General features: G+C 47.2%; 1 protein-coding gene across 2 annotated transcripts in view; it reads left to right on the forward strand.

Annotated features, from left to right (window-relative positions):
- Window positions 1-1,905: 1,905 nt before the first annotated feature.
- Arhgef4 (Rho guanine nucleotide exchange factor 4) overlaps window positions 1,906-17,523 on the forward strand; it is a 135,123-nt gene continuing 119,505 nt past the window's right edge. The window contains exon 1 of one of the 2 annotated variants that reach the window (XM_021176437.2): window positions 1,906-1,986. In XM_021176437.2, the coding sequence (XP_021032096.1) occupies window positions 1,948-1,986 (39 nt within the window). In that variant the 5' untranslated portion in view covers window positions 1,906-1,947. The remainder of the gene's footprint in view (window positions 1,987-17,523) is intronic. The other variant, XM_029475175.1, reaches the window with a different exon arrangement.

Raw genomic sequence — 17,523 nt, forward strand, 5'->3', positions numbered from 1 at the left:
GCTCCTCAGGGGACTCCATCCATGCAGTGCAACACTCATTGCCTGTTCGGTCATGCAGTGGTAGGTTTTTCAGGGACGCTGCTGCCTGAGTCACCCAAACTCCTGAAAGTAACCCCTCACCCCCAGTAGTCTGAGTACTCCAACAATAGTGGCTCACCAAGATGGAATTGCAATGGAATCCTTTCTTTGGCCCCTGGTTGCCTCTCTCTGGGGTAAATACAAACAGACTCCCCATGGAAACTTGCAACAGTGGATTGCTTCCTCTCTAGGCAGTGGTTCCCTCCCATGTGAGGAACACAGATTCAGGGGCAGTGTCCAAGACTGAATACACAGAGCCCACCCAGTCAAGAGTCCAGTTCTGAACATGGACTCTTTTCTCCCACTATCATGTGACTCAGGGATATGCGTCTATCAAGTTGGATAGCACAGAGGGTGACAGATTCGGTCCCTCCATACAATGTCCAGGTGCTTCTCTGAAGTAATTGACTCCACTGGGTTCTAGCCATTTATCTTTCAGCCTGGCCTAGGGTGGCTGCCCTGGGTGCCTGAAAGGAAGTGGAGAAGCAGATGCTGTTTAAACATAGGAGAAATATACTACATTCCAACTGTCACCTAGGTAATATGCTAATGATCACTGGGGCTAGGACTTCAGTGAGGTATGCAGGCTTGGGCAGGGATGCCCAGAGCCAGTGTGGACAGATGCTCAACCTTCATGGGATGCTTGATTCCATCAATTGCAGTACAATGCTCACAAACTCTTGCTGCTGTACTTCTGCAGAAATTTAGAATACTCTATTTCTGGTTTACAACTATTTTTTTTTTTAATGTGTGTGTGTGTGTGTGCATGTAGGTTTGAGTATGTTAAAGATGACTATAACTCAGGTTGGCCTCACTGGAACTGTAATTAACATTTTCTTTTTGTGTTATGAAATTATAACTAGGGGCCAGGGAGATGGCTCGGTTGTTAAGAGAACTTGATGTACAAGTACGAGGATTTGAGTTTGGATCCCAGCCCCCACATAAAAATCGGGGTGTGGCCACGTCTGCCCATAACTCCTTTCCTGAGTCAGAGGAACCTGGCAGAGATAGGACAGAGAGCTGGGCTTGACAGCCAGCCAGTCAGCCATTCCAGCAGAAAAACCAACCCCATATTCAGTGAGAGATTGTCTCCAAGGGGAAAGTCGGAGAGCAAAAAGCCAAGTCCCGGAACTTTCTCCTGTGGTGTGCGTATGCTTGTGCACAAACACACAAATGAACCTAGAAAGTTAATGACTCATCAAAAACGGGACTCTAGAGCCCCTCTGTGTCCTGGTCACCTGCTTCTGTCTCACCACGCGGTGCCTTGCCAGCTTCCAGGGCGCTCCTCGCCTTTCCTCCAGTCACATCTATCAGAGAACAACTGGAAAGGCGGAGAAAGGGGAGCAAGAAGTGGGCTCTGGGTCAAGACTTAGGTACAGGGGTTTGAGTCCACAATTGCCCAGTTCTAGCTTTGTGAGTACAGACTGCGCACAGCTTCTGTTTCCTCAACTACTAAAATATTGCGTTAACGTCTTGAAGGTTCTCAACGCTTGACTAAGCTCTGAGGTGGAAAGGGAGGTGGCTGCTTCCAATAGGACCACGGTCAGGCACTAGTCATAGAACTGTGTGCCAGACAGACTTAGGGGATCAAAGGGTGGAGGTGAGCGTGCCAGTGAGCCGCAGATAGACCGCTGTGGATCCACTTGCCCTTTTCTTACTTAGACTACGCTCAGATTCCTAGTGGGCGGGCGGGACCGGTGTTTGGACAAGTCCCTGCGGACTCGCACGTGCCCGGCGTGGCCGGGTTGCGGAGGCGGGGCTCCTTGGCGGTCCAGGGCAGACCATGGGGCGGGGCGCGGGGTGGCGTCCGGAGCTCGGCTCGCCAGTGCGGTCAGGAGCAGCGGGTGGCCGTAGTGCCCGGGCGGCACCATGCTCGGTGTGGTGCACTTCCTTCGCAGCTTCTTTAAGGTGAGAGACGTGGTCCCGGGGACTCAAAACCCGGTTTGCTTGCAGAGTTTTGCTGGGGTTGCTGAAGGGGCAGCCGCGCACGCCGCTGCGCCCTGAGCTGTTTGTGGGTGGCTGAGAGGTACCCAAGAACGATCCGCGCGGCAGTCGCAGCTTCTCGATGGATGTGCTGGATCTGGAGGTGGTGGCCTGCCCGAGTGTGGCTTTGGGGACTGCGGGGACGGTCGGGGAAAGAGGCGCACAGGGGATGAAAGGCTCCGGGGAGGGGGAAAGTGGACTTGACTGAGGCTGGAGAGACTGGTGAGAGCCCGGGCACTCCTGGGTTTCTCGCAGCCTTGGCTGGGTAGCTGGGCAGCTGGTGCTACCCAGGAAGTGGTTGCTATTGTTACTTGGATATATCAGAGGGAGAATCTCGGTTGGGGCACCTTCGTGAACAAGTGCCTAAGACACTTGTTCTACTAAGTACCGGAATCGGAACTTAGTAGAAGAGCTGAGTCCTAGACTGGGGTCGATCGATCGTGGAGACCCCACTATACTGGGATGCTACCACGTCTCTTGCCCACACAGGGATCTTGGGGTGGGCAGCCGGCTGCAGGGCACAGGCAGAGGGGTAGCTGGCTGCAGGTTGCCAAGTCTCACCTCTCCAAGTGAGCAGTGTGGGAGGTGGGAATGTGCCCTGACTTTAGGACCAAGGCTTCAAGAATCCGGAAGTGTCAGCTGGAGGCCCGCAGGAGGAAGCGCAGGGACAGGCTGGCAGGTGATGGCTGCTGGTGAGGCAGAGTCTTCTGGTCCTGAGAGCTCTGAGCCCGGCGGGGGGGGGGGGTAGTTGGAGGGGGGAGCAGGTGACCCAGACCTAGACGGGATAGAAGGATAGAAGGAACTCTACCTGACCTCAGCCTTTGCCTCTGCCATCTGGAAGGCCTGCCTACCTGTAACCCCCTTAGTGGTTACAATACAATCATAGAGGAAGAGAATGAGGGATGGGGGAGAGGGGACTTTCTGGGGCTCCTCATCGAGGTGGGGGAAGGGCGAGCATGCCTGGCTCGCTGTTTTGTGCTGTTCAGACTCTTGGAATGATGACCCTGCCACAGAATCCCAAGCTATACAGTGGATCTTGGAATAATCATTTAAGCACTTTGGGGTTTGTTTTCCTGTTTGGAAAAGTGTGGTTAATTCGTTTTGTTCCTTTCGGGTGAGGGTCTTAAGGCAACAGGTGGGTGGAGTTTTTGTGAGCTGGGGACCTTGGTTCTTCCTCAGTTATGACTGTAGGTAACAGTAAGCAACAGGTGACTTAGGTCACAAGTCAGCTAGACAGAATCTCCAGGGCTTGCTTGCCTTAGCCCAGGGAACAGGCAGTGTAGCCTATGGGGCGGTTGCTAGCAATTCTGGGACAGCTTGCCTGTTTGCTAACCAGACCTGGGAACTGGGGACAGGATGTCCTCACATTTCCCTCTTACTCACTGTCTGTCCCTGGACCCTCTTACTATATCCCATGTATATAGAGGACAGGATGGATGAGTCTCGCAGGCTCTCCCCCGGGAGGAGCCGTTTATGGCTGCGCAGGTACAGTTTACAGAGACACATGTGAATGCAGATTGCACTTTTGCTTCCACAGACACTGGTGATGTGGGAGGTGACAGGGGCCACTGGCTCTAGTGGGCTTCTGAAAGAATTACCTGGTGACCGGCACCTGATTGTCAACCTCAGTGTCTCAAGTTGAATTGTTCACAGAGCCATAGCTAATCTCTCTTGAGTCCCAGGAGGAACGGTGCCTCAGATGGCCAAAGCCCAGGTAGATGAGCTCTCTGCTGGGCCCATCTTTAGATTGTGCTGCACTCAAACCTGCTACAAATGTGCCAGGCACAATTTAGTTCAGGTAGCCAGCCAGAGAGCTCACACTTGCTATGGACCCCCACAGAGCACAACCTTTGGTGGTAGCAGGAGGGATATGCACTGTGTCAGAAGGCCAGAGCCCCGCCCTGCAGGCCACCATTCTGCATGTCCCTTTCAAGGGGAGTACCCTAGAGTGCTAGAGACAACTGGGTATCCCAGCTCTCCACCAAAGTGGTAGATCTCTCTGTCTTCATTAAACTTGTCCTATGTCTAATACAACATCCAAGGCCTCACAGTACAATGTCATAGACCACCAAGAGGCCATTGGGGACAGTATCTGTTAGCTGAGGGATGGAACAGAGTTAGTGGGAAGGAAGTGGAAGTTTGTGTGGCCCCTGCCCTGGGAGTGTGATCTGTTTCTGCTGATTCCCAAACACATGTGTGTGCACACTAGCATGTGGTTCACAGATGTGCACACACAGGAACACACATTGGCATGCTTGTGTAAACATGTGCACACATAAGTATGCACATATCAGCATGCTTGTGTATACATGTGTATATGCAGGGCACATGCACCCACATGCTTATGTACACATGCTTGTACATGTGCCTGCGAGCTTATACACACACATGTATATACATACTAGTATACTCCTATATAGAACTAAACACACAGCACACACACACACCTCAAATGTGCTCAGATACAAACATACACATGTACACCGGCATTCTTGTATATACATGAATGCATACATACTGCCATACTTATTCACACATACATATATGCATGTGTATGTGCATGTACATGTATATAGGTCATAAATAGACATCTGGTGACTATTGTTTGCGCACATACATGCACACCAGCATGCTCCTATGGACATGTATAGACAAAGTATATGCATACTGGCATGCTCTGATGCACACATACACAACAGGATACATACTAGTGATTGTGTCTTCTAGGCATCTCTGTGTACAGGAGCACATACACAGGTACATGTAAGCAGGTGCCATAAAGAAGACCAGCTTTTTACTAGTGCCAGAGATGATAGCAAGTGTGACCCCATAGGTCAGCCTAGGATATCATTTTAATTATTATGTGCATATATGATGATATGTATGCGAATGCATAGGACGTATGCGTGCTATGTACATATATGGAGATCAGAGGGTAACTTTGTAGACTTAGTTCTCTTCTTCCACATTTACCAAGGGTCCAAGGGTTGAACTCAGACCATCAGCCATCTTACCGGCCACCTGCTGGCTTCTTCATTGCTTCATGGCTGTTGCACAAACCTGACAGGTAGGCTAACTGGGCAGGCAGCAGAGACCACTCTTCTCAGCTGATGGTGTGCTTTAGTCTCCAAGGATGAAGGATTGGCAGTGGGCCACTATTTGGGAGTGGTGAGCACTCCTGAGGCTCCCAGCTAACCTTTCTTGCTACATACATGTGTGCATCATGGATCAGGGAACAGGGTGGGGTTTCTGTCAGCTGTTGACTATGTCTTTGTCAACTGACACTCAGGACAGGGAAGTCACCGGCGTGGTTGCTCTGAGGTGGACTTGGGATGTGGCTCTGTTTTGTGACCTGGCATGCCTCTATAGCTGTTGAGCTCTTATTCCTGATGGTGAAATTTGGTGACACCCTGAGCCAACAGGAATTATCTCAGAACCAATGTTTAGTACGTCCTAAAAGGTCTATGTAATTCTTTTCGTAGACATTTGGAAAACAGACATTGGGCCTCTAGTGTGAATTTAGGTGTGCACCAGTCAACTTTCTGTCATGGTAACAACACTCTTGAGATAATTAACCTATAAAGACAGAGGGTTTGGGGAATTCTGTGAATGGATGGTTTGTCCTGTTGCTTGGGCCCATGATGAGGTAGCAAGGGATGGAGGAGATGCAGTGGATCAAAAGTGGGGGAAGAGGGTGGGAGGATGAGGCTTTGGCCTAAAACCTTTCCCTAAGCCACTTCTCTTAATGGCTCGGTCACCTCCCTCTATTGCCAATCTAAGGACAATCCTTTTGAACATGAGACTTCAGTGGACAGTCTCCGTCCAAACTACAGCACAGCCCCCCACCCCCACCCCTTTAGTGAATGAGCTTTGAGTCTTCAAAGTCAGCTCAGGGACTTGTATAAGGGCAGTGGAGTTTACTCAACAAATATTTATTGATCACCTACTATCTGCCAGTTCTAGTCATTGAGACTTGTCTAACCGACCTAGTTTATATTTTGTTTCACACTTTTCATGAGAGAGTGTGTGCATGTATGTGGGGGGGGGTTGGGAGGGTCGCATGTGCATGTACATGTGTAGGTCAGAAGTAGACATCTGGTAACATCCTTAATTGATCTCTAATTTGGGGGGCATGATCTCTCTTTGAACCTGGAGCTCACTGATCCGACCGAGTTGGGTGGTGTCCTCCTGATTCCCTTGCAGCCTGAGAAGTGCTGGGAATACAAGCATACCCTACCCTGCTTCACTTCTTATATAGGTACCAGGGGACCAAATTTATGGCCTTATGTTCCTAGCCCCAGCAGCTTTGGTTGTTTTGCTTTGTATTGTTTTAGTTACCTTTGCTGATGTGTGTATATATACATGTGTGGGTACATGCACGGCACGGAATGCATGTAGAGGTAAGAGGACAACTTGTAGGAGCTAGCTGAGGAGAGGACAAGATGCTCTTGGCCAGGAGGTGGGATGCCATGCTGTCTTCCTGCTCTGGAGGCCTTGGGGCTGTGAGGGCTGTGACCTGAGAAGCAGGTCCTGCCTTTACAGCTGGTAATTGGCATTGCTTACCACAAGCTACTGTCAGGTCAGAGCTCCCTGCCCGAGGTGTTCTCAGACAGCTTGGTCTTTTCAGGCTGAGGGAGGTGAGACTCTAGGAAGTGCTGTGGCTGAGAACATTCTCTCAGCTGGCACTTCCTGCAGAGCTGGGGGAAGGGCAGAGCTTCTTCTGGTTTTTCCAGACAGATCACTTCCACCCTGTAGGGGTACTGCAGGGATGTTGTCAGTGCTGGTGTAGGCTGTGACATGCTTTCTCTGAGCCAAAAGAGTGAAGGGGACCTGGCTGGGACCCTCCTTGGAGGGAAACAAACACACAAACACCAAGAGTTAAGAGAGTAACACCTTTTGGGTGTCACATAAATAAGCCAGATAATGTCACCAGGGGACTACAAACCTTTGACTGCTACCATCATCTACTCTTCTGTAAGCCTGATCAGGTGACCGACTGTCTCAGAGATTCCAGGTAGGTACTAGCAGGAAGCATAGGGCTTGTTGCTCAGTGGTAGAGAGTGCTTACCTAGCTTGCACTAAGCTCTGGGTTCTGTCCCCACCACTGGGACCAACAACCAAGAGATTTTCTCAGGGTATCTCTGTGGTTCCCTGAGAGTCTTTTTGGGTCTTGGTAGTTAAGGTATCTATGCTTAGATTTGGAGGCAGAGAGTCCCTGTCCAAATCCCAGTGCTTAGACAAGACTCTTAGCCCTTTTAAGCTTCCGTATTCAGGGGCATCCAACCTTTGACATTGTGATATGACACTGTCATCCTCACATGTGCCGGGCCACATGTAGCCTGTAGGCTACAGCTTGAACATGCCTGGATAGGCTACCACACCTGCTCCACTTCAGGAGTATCTGCATGGTACAGGGCATGCGCCAAGCCATCTTAGATGTGCCATCTAACCACCAATGCTATTTTTTATAATGAGAGAAACAAATCCTCCCGGTGCTACGATTTGTCTTCTTTCCAGAGTGTCCCAGGGATAGGTTCCACGTAGAGCATGCCTGGGCTGCACCTGCTCCCTAGAGGAACTGGGCAGGCTGCCCTCTGAAGAGCACAGGTAGCGATTCCTACGTGAGCATCACCTTTGCCACCAGGGGTGAAGCTGAGCAGTGGCCAGTCTTGGGGAGTCAGGATAGGAGACACAAATCTTTGCCAAATGGAATCCAGCAGGACTAGACTGTTCATAAGCATCGTGGGAAGCCTCATCCTGGGGCACTGAGCTGCCTTCAGAAGTTCCAAGAAGCCTGCATGGGTGAGATAGGGTGATTCAACACAGATGTGTGGGAGACCAAGAGGTGAGAGAGAAGAGCATGCCCAGGATGAAGGGAGAGTATGCTTAAAGGCAGATGTCAGCGAGGATCTACTGGGAGCAGTGGAGACCTGGGGGGCTGGGGGTAGTGGAGACACAGCATAGGAATTCGGCAGGAGAAGTGTTATCTAGGAGGTGAGCTGAGTCCTGGCAGCTCCTGTAGTTTGGGGAGTGCCAGGCTGTACAGGCCACATGGGGAATACGTTGTGACTTGAGGCACACCAACTTTGAAGGCCATAGCTTCTTGGAACTGAGAACTTCTTGGAAGGAGATGGGTATAAATATTTATAGCCTGGAGAGGGGAAAGTCTCCGCAGCTAGGGCAGTATCAAAGGCCTCCTAACTTAACGCAGGCTCCTGACCCTGGAGGTCCTGAGCCCGCCAAAGACAACCTGAGAAGCTATTTAGGTTCCAGTGAAGAGTCATCTTGTGCTGGTAGCCTGGTAGCCTGGTGCTTCCAGGACAGGGACACCAGCATGTGTCATCACAGCTATGCTGAGGCACCAATACTACATGCGTTCCACTCCTTAAATCCAGAGATCCTTACCTTTGCCCTGACGAGCCTGTCCTATGGAGACAAGTTGGCATGGCATCACTATGGTCCCTTGGAGTGCTCTGTACCTATCCCAAGGCCCACGTTGAGATGGGCTAGACCTTGAGATGGGCTAGAGGGAAAACTGCACAGTAGTCTGCAGTGTGATATTGCCATGTAGGGCTGAGTAAGGAGTGTCAGTCTTTCCTGCTGCCAAGAGGTAGATGCACCACCGTGGATGCACTGGACCACTTTGCCTGGCCTCGGCCTTCTCTCTGGAAGGTATGCCTGCTTCACAGGTGTCATACTGGCTTCATGAGGTCCATCCCCCAGCTGTCAATCATGTCCCACATACCATGGCTGATCTTGAATTTGGGTTTCACTGAGACTAGAAGAAACGTGTATGTCTGCTAACCCTGGGCGAGCTGCTCATTTGGGTAGTAAGCTTCCAGGAGTAGGCACCTTTGCTGACCTTGGCCCTCCTAGGGGATCTACCTTCTACATGCCTGGGGCGTGGTGAGAGGACAGGGCACAGAAGTTCACCCTTCCATTTGGTCCACTGTTAAGGGAAGTCCATAAGAGCCCTTTCAGCATTCCAGGACCATACCACATAGGCTGAGATAGTTTTCAAAGGCTTATATACTAAAAAGTATTAAACTTTGCAGAAAGAAATTTGCCAAGGCACAAATAAATGGAAAGACATTTTGTTCATAGATTAGGACATTTAATATTGTTAAGATGTCAGTGTTGCTGGGAGTGCACCACGGACTGACATCATCACTGCCTAGAATGCTCAACAGGGTGACATCATCACTGACTAGGGTGCTCCACTGGCCAGCTGTAGTGCTCCAGGATTGGTGTCAGCACTTCCTATAGTGTTCCAGGGACTCAAAACAATTTCCTTAATCCCAATAAATTTTGTCTAAGGTAGAAAAAAAAAATTCTAAAATTGATGTGTAGCCTCAGTGACACCAAATAGCTAAAATCAACTTAACAAAGCTCAAAGTCTGAGACTAAAACAGGAACTGTTTGCTACTTGGGTTACACAGTGACTTTTGGATACAACACAAAAGCAGAAATGGCAAAACAAATATGAAGTTGATGTGGAACTGAGTTGAAATTAACAAGGTCCCAGTCCACAAAATACTGCGAAAGAGTTGAAAAGACAATCCACTGAGTGGCGGGAAATCTTTTCATATGATCTATCTGACAGGGATTTGTACCCAAAACACAGGCAACACGGTTCAGTTTATAAGTAGGCTGAGATTTAGGTAGATACGTTTGCAGTAACATCATCATGTGAAGAGTAACCCCACAGATTCCTTCACTGTCATCGGTTACTGGGAAATGTAAACAAGAATTATGGTGAGATGGTCCTCTATGTCCTCTGTCACTAACACAATGAAGATATCAGGAGTCTTTGGTACCTTGTAGTGATGCTGGGAGCCTCTCACCTTCCTGACGGGTTTTGTGAATTGGTTCCAGCACATTGGAAAACACGTCACCAGCTGCATACAACGTTTCCACTTGACCAAGAGAAACTAGAGTCCAAGGGACTTGTTCCTGGATACACAAAGCTACTTCCACAAGGGGCATCCCAGACTGGGAAGAGCTCAAGTGTTGTTTGTATGCAACTGGACGTGTGTGTGGTATATGTTCATGTGTGTTCAGGTCAGGCATCCTAGTATTACCAACACAAGCTCTCACTAACCTTAGAGCTAGGCTCATCAGCCAGAAAATCCACTGTACTGGGGGGCCAGACTCGATCCTGGAATTGCAGGGCTATCGGAACTCAGGTCCTCATGTGTCCTTACCCACTCAGCTGTCTCCCAGGTTCCCGGGTATCTTGGAGTAGTTGAAAAGATAAACAGACTGTGGTTCCTTCACACAATGGAATCCTGTTTAGCAACAGAATGAGTTGACACATGTATCAACTCCAGTGAGACTCAAAATAACTGAGTGTTACTGACAGGAGCCAGTAACAACATGTTATTCCTTTTATGGGAACTTTCCAGAACAGACAGACACAAAGGCAGAGTAGCAGCTGCTAGGCCTAGGAGTAACTACACCACCGGAGCAGTAGGCACCACTGCTAATAAGTTGCAATTTCTCTCAGGGAGAGTGGAAGTGTTCCAAAGCAGACTAAAATGATGTCTGTACAAGCCAGCTAACTTATTTAAAACACTTAATTCCTGGAAACAGGTGATTTGTTCATTATGTGAATTATAGTTCAATAAATTATAACTCTTAAAGAGCTGTGAGGGCTGGGGAGATGGCTCTGTTTGTAAAGCGCTTGCCTCATGAGCTTAAGGGCCTGAGTTAAATGCCCAGAACTCACAGCAAACAAGCAAAAAACCCGACAGGATCGATGGAGAGTGTTATACCCACAGTTACAAGGGAGGCAGAGACGGGCAGCTCTCTGGCTCTTTGGCCAGCCCCAGCTAGCAGAATTAGCAAGCTCCAGGTAAAGGTAGGAGACCCTGTTTTAAAACAAGGTAAAGAGGGCTGGAGAGGTGCCCTAGTGTACACTGTTCCTGATACTAAATTTATGGGTTATTCAGGAATTGCTTACTCACAGGGCTCTCTCTCTCTGTCCCATCCCTTTGTCCTTCCTTCTTTCCTTCCTTCCTTCCTTCCTTCCTTCCTTCCTTCCTTCCTTCCTTCCTTCCTTCCTTCCTTCCTTCCTTCTCCCCTTTCTCCCAGTTGCTGAAAAAGAAAATGGCAGGAGCCCTTTCTAGAGAGTCTGCCTGAGTGTGATTTTTGTTTCCTAAGTGAAACTTCCAGAGACTTTAAATAATCATGGGCACCTCTAATATGGTGGACTCACACCAACTAAATTGTTGCTCCTTCCTCTTTTTAGCAAGGATAGAAAAAATATTTTCAGTGTCCCACAAAGAAACACACAAAGAAAAACAAATAACCCTTCAAGCAATCTTCCTCCCTATTATACATTATTGTTTTTCCCCCCTTGTGACTAGCGGGGCCAGTGGACTTGAGGCATTTGGCAATTAAGGTGCCCACAAGAGATTTGTCTTTTGAATATGCTGGGTTGAATCACCCAAACATTCCTTTCAATACCAGGCTATTATAAAGAGCACGTTAATCTCATGTAACTAGCTGCCTCACCAAGCCAGAAAGGTGATTGGACTCTGCTGCAGGCTTAGCTGAAGAATCCTCTAACCTCCATTGAAATCACTTGGGGTTTGACCTGCATCCATGTCTGAGGGTGACAGGCCAGGAGGATGGCAGGCAGGCCAGGCCAGGATGGCAAGGCCGGCCCTTGAGCTTAACCAGTGACCAATCCTAAGCAGGCAGGCAAAAGTGTGAACTTGGCAAGGGTGCCACAAACCCAACCGTCACAGGAGCTAGAGTCACAGGGTGACCGGTCTCAAAGTCCCATTGCTTATGGGATCAACACAGGGGCTTTGATGCCACCCCTCAGGAGCACAGCAGTGCCAACCTGGCTGGCTCCATTTTTTTCATTGTTCCCATGGTCTCAGCTCTGTGCAATCTGGTCTTGAAGCTTAGGGTTGGGTGATTCTTTAACATATGGAGTTATCTTGGGGTTGGTTCATTAACTTATCAGAGCGTGCTAAGGCTTGGCTCATATTGAAGCTGCCTCATGTATGGCTCCTTATCTCACAAGCATTACATTATTTCAAGTCACACAGGATGGTTTTCCAATCTCACACAGTGGTTTCACTTACATTCCTCGCATCCCTTCAAACTCAGCTAGTACATGCTGACTTCCTGAAGTCTCGAGTAACAGTAAGTGACAAGATTCTTCGGTGACAGTGGTTTCAATGAGTCTCTTGGCAAGCCCCTAACTCAAAGAATGAATTAATCTAGCTCTCTCTTCAGCTTGCCTTAAGGTGATCCTGCCTTCTTGAGAGATTGAGGGATGTCCCTTAGCCAGAAAGTTAACCTAACCCAACTGGAATGTTAAGTGACTACGAGATGAGAGATTGTATTCTATTGAGCAGGACTTTTTCTCTCAGCACACTTTCACTGATACTCATTACCATAATACATTCCCTCTTTAAGGGTAACCTTAGAGTTGCTTAAAAGCCAGATCAGAGCCTACAGAATACCTTTGACATCTCTAGCCTCTGGCAAGGATGAGCCTGCCAAGATGTTCCTGGCTTTCAATCAAAAGACTAACTGGCTGCTTTTCTTTGGGGTCTTTTTCCACTAGACCAGTGGTTCACAACCTGTGGATTATGACCCCATTGGCAACCCTCTATGTCCAAGAAATATTTACATTATGATTCATAACAGTAACTAAACTACAGTTATGAGGTAACAATGGGAATAATTTTATGGTTGGGGGTCACAACAACATGAGGAACTGTATTAAAGGGTTGCAACATCAGGAAGGTTAAGAACCACTGCTCTAGACTGCTTTCATAATTTTAAACTGTTCCATCATCCCCCATCCCAAAGAGGTAACCCTAACTGCATGTGGCATTGGGGTGATGACCAATCTGTCTTCTTTCATCTGAATGGGGGTCCCAGATATAGCAGTCATAGTACTCCTCCACTGGGTTTATCTAAAAGTCTCTGTCTTAGTCAGTGTTCTATTGATGCGAAGAGATACCATGACCATGGCAACTCTTAACTCTTATAAAGGAAAACATTTAATTAGTGGCTTGCTTACAGCCTCAAAGACTTGGTCCATTGTCATCATAGCAGGGAGCCTAGCGGCAGGTGGGTATAGTGCTAAAGAAGTAGCTACATCCTGATCTGTGGCCTGAGACAGAGACTGGGTATGGCATGGCCTTTTGAAATCTTGAAGCCTGTCCCCATTGATGAACTTCCTCCAACAAGGCCACACCCACTCCAACAAGGCCACACCCTCTAATCCTTCTCAAATAGTGCCACTCCCTGATGACCAAGCATTCAACTATATGAGCCGATAGGGGCTATCCTTATTCGAACCATCACAAACCCCCCAAAATTCATCAGTAGCTCTGTTTGCATAGCAGCCTGGTATAGGGAAGAAACGAAGTCCTTGACCGGTACCTGTAAAGTGATGTGAGGAAAAGAGGAAAGGGAGAATTATTAGCACAAGTCCTGGACCACTAAGAGGAGAAGCCAGGACAGAGTATGTTTTTTTTAATGTCTGAATCAAAGTCCATTGATATCCTTTGATGGGGTTACATAGCACGCATCCATTGGCTACCCAAGTCTTCTTTTGGTTCCCAAGCCTGGCTCAATCCAGGATCTGCTTTCAGGTCTTTTGGTAGCTGGTGGAGTGGTCAGAATCAGTGTGAGATCCTTTCCTGATGGCTTTCAGACAGGGAAGGAAAGGAAACAGACATATTTAATTTTGGGGTTGAAACAAACAATAGGGAGTCTGTCCCTCTTCGCTATGGGTAGGTGCGACAGTAAGCCAATGTATAGGGTTTTAAAATTGGGTCATGTTTTTCTTACCAAGAAGAAAATCACTTGTGAGAGATAGTTGTTTAAATAGCACCTTATATGGATTTTAAGTCTAATGTCTGGCAGGTGCAATCCCTTGGATGTCAAAGAGACATAACTAAATTATTTTAGACTCTGGTTATACTGTCCAATTAGGTGTTTAAAATCATGCAAGTGGCTAAAATGATTGGTGTGTGTTTATGCGTGTGCGTGTGTGTGCTGTCAAAGTCAGTTGAAGATACAGTCCTCAGAAGCCTATGGTTCCTCTAGTTTTCCTTTTAGCTACTGTTCTGTCTGTGTAAGGTCAGGCTGAGGGCCTTGCTTGACCATGGCTTCACTTGGAAGCTTTAAAGAATGTCCCTCTGTGTTGACACTATTTTTCGTCAACTGGGCAACCCATAGAGTTCTCTTTGTGGTGTTTTCATACCTTCCCAACAAGAGAACAAGTGAGTTACCACAGTAACAGGACATTTCAAGAGATGCCTCACAGTCTCCCGGAACCTAGTTGGCCTTAGCGAGTGTCATTGTTAGTGTTTCTATTGCTGTGAAGAGACACCATGACCACAGCGCTTATAAAGGAAAGTATTTAATTGGGGCTGGCTTACAGTTCAGAAGGTTAGTCCATTGTTATCACAGCAGGAAGCAAGGCAGCATGTAAACAGAAATGGTGCTAGAGAGGTAACTGAGAGTCTACACCCAGATCAGCAGACAATAAGAAGAGAGAGTGATACTGGGGCCTGGCTTGAGCATCTGAAACCTCAAAGCCCACTCCCAAGTGACACACTTCCTCCAACAAGGCCACACTACTCCAACAGAGCTACACCTACTAATAGTGCCACTCCTTATGGGGGTCATTTTCATTCAAACCACCACATCGGGCAAGAGGCAAACTGTTGTCTCATTTTTTAGCCTCTCTGACCATGTCCATATAGGCCTCCAAGTACAGGTATGTAACACACAGAAGACCAACTTCTGCTACTTGTAATTGATGTAAAAAGTTTCAGCAAAAATCCCAAACACCTAAAGAAACTTTGATTAGTCATACATTTTGGTTCTTTAAGTCGAACTTGTAATTGTTAGGAAGAACAGAACAGTAATTCCATTGATTTAAGCAGAGGCTCCATATTGATGAATTGAACTTTGACCTCAGAAATTTTACCTTCATATACATGAAGTCTCATTCTTTGTGTGACTAGACCAGGCCTTTGTAACTTGTTTAAATGATTCAGCTTTCTTTTGTATTTTGAAAAAAAAAAAAAAACAATCCAGCCATCTTAATCTTCTCCCTTTTTTTACTAAAAATCTTTTCATTCTTAGTCAGGTGTGGTATTGGTGCACATCCCTAATCCTAGCAGTTGGAAGGTAGAAGAAGGCTGATCTCTATGAATTCAAGGCCAGCCTGGTCTACATAGAATGTTCCAGGATAGCCTCAGCCATGGCTACATAGTGAGACTCAAAACCTAATAAATAAATGAATGAGTGAATGAATGAATAAATAAATAAAATTCCATTCTTAAATCTTTCTTGCACATTCTTCTGTTGTGTCCGGCCAGCAGATCACAGCCTGGGTTCCAGCCTGGAAAGGCATTTTGGAAACCTGGAAGAGAAGAGGGGCTAGGCGGCGAGAGAAAGAAATGTAGCTAAGACAGCATTCTGATCAAAGCTCAATTTTACTTTTTTAGACACTCAGTTATAAAGGAAGGGGGAGGGAACCCGATTTCCCGCCAAGTAACCCGGGGTCCAGTAGCAGGAATGAACACGTGTGTGTCTCCAAGCAGCAAAGCGACAGGGTCCAGCAGTGGGCGTGGCAGAACGAATGAGCAGGAAGCTCCACCCTTGAGCAAGCAGGTTCCATGCTGGGGAAAGGGAGACCACATCTCCTCCCATTTGTTAACAAAAATGAAAAAAAAGAAAAGGCTGGCCTGAGGCAGAAAAATTATCTATGCTCAATAGTTCTGCCTAAGTTCCTAGGGCTAAAGAAAAAGCCTATTTCCGTGGGATTTCTTAACTATTCTAATGGTAAACTGTATCTGGCTAAGACTGTCCTTATTATCCTAGTAAACCACTAAGAGAATAGCGCTGAGCTGTAGGCTCTGACTTTATAATGCTAATTAGTGCTGAATAGGTAACTTCCTGGTTGCAATTTAAGTAGGGCGTTGGAACCTGGCTAAGTTTGACTGAACAAATTTGAAATACGCTTTATTAAGAATAACACTGAGTTGGTATTCCTCCGCAATTTTGGATGACAGGTGGGGAAACAGGGAGAAGGGGTAAGACCGGCTCCTTAGTACAAGGCCAATTGGCTTTTTTATTTGGGTGGGAGGCAGTGAAGGGCTTGCCCTTTCGACAGTACAGTCTCCAACCTCTCTCCCCCCTATTAATTAAGTTTAAATAGGCAACGCTTAACTGAGGTGATCAAATGATTTTCTCATCCGTAGATGAGTGGGCCTTTAACCTTGGCTTGGGTGGACATTGACTCGATTCCTCCCGTGGGTGCTATTATGACCCACATCTGTGGCTTTTGGTATCTTTTGGGGAGGGGAGGCAGAGCCTTAGGTATTTTTGGTTTTTAGCTGGAATCAGATACCAACCTCTTTCAAACCAGGTGTGTCGCACAGGGAACTCAGAAACGGTCAAGCTGGATCTTCCCCTGCAGTAATCTCCTGTGCCAAGCGGTAGCCATACTGTATTCGTATGATCACGAACCAGTATGCACAGTTCTGAGTTCTGCGCAGTCTCTAAAGGAGACTTGTCAACCTCAGATTTAGCAAGGCCTAGACAAGAATTATGTCATTAGTAACACCACGAATTGTGGCTAAAATAGGAGGTGGAAGTCTTTTCTCCTCATCCCTGTTATTTCCATAGCCTGAGGAACTAAGGACACCTTGCAATAACAGCAAGGGTGAAAAGCCAGAGGCCAGCTATGGGACTAAGTCCATCTCTATCAAAATAAGAACTAATCTCTGTAAATATTAGACATTTTTACTTCCCTAGCTCTCTTGGTAAATCTAAATTCTATCTCAGACTGAAAGCCACCTGTGTGCTTTTGGGGGAGGGGAAGGTACGCCTGTAGGTCTAGCCAGAGAAGGTAGATTGACCTGCTTGAAAAAAGAAAGAGATCTAGACAATGAGAGAGTAGCAATGTAAATTTTCTTTTTGGAGAAGTCCAGGTACTTTATTCAGTTGTAAATTGTAAAGCTAAAGCTAGTCTCTGGCCTCTGGTGGGGGAGCTGGCTCAGAGAGTAGCAGGAAAACAGTTTTTCTGGGAGCTTCAGTTTCCAGCTGAATTTTAAGCAAAAGAGGAATTTTAGTCCTTAAGGTGATACTTATAAAAAGATTTGGAATGTGTGTTCATCTGACTAATTAATCTCTCTGTCAGCCACCATGCTCTATCTTTATCTCTTGAAAAAACACAAACCGAGCCTCTTCCCCAGATTAGAACTGGATCCAGACCCTTTCATTTGTTAGTCAGGGGGTCCTTCCATTTTATCAATGGATAAGAATTAGAAGTAACTGGATGCCAGTGGCGATCCACTGCAGACTGACCTTTAATATCAGTTTGCAAAAAGTTTAGGACAAATAAGGCAAGATGAGCCTTTGGTGACCTTGGGGGATATGCTCTGAATTAACTTTGCTAGGTAATTTAGAATA

The sequence above is a fragment of the Mus caroli genome, chromosome 1 (genome assembly GCF_900094665.2).
Source record: "Mus caroli chromosome 1, CAROLI_EIJ_v1.1, whole genome shotgun sequence".
Classification (NCBI taxonomy): Eukaryota; Metazoa; Chordata; class Mammalia; order Rodentia; family Muridae; genus Mus; species Mus caroli.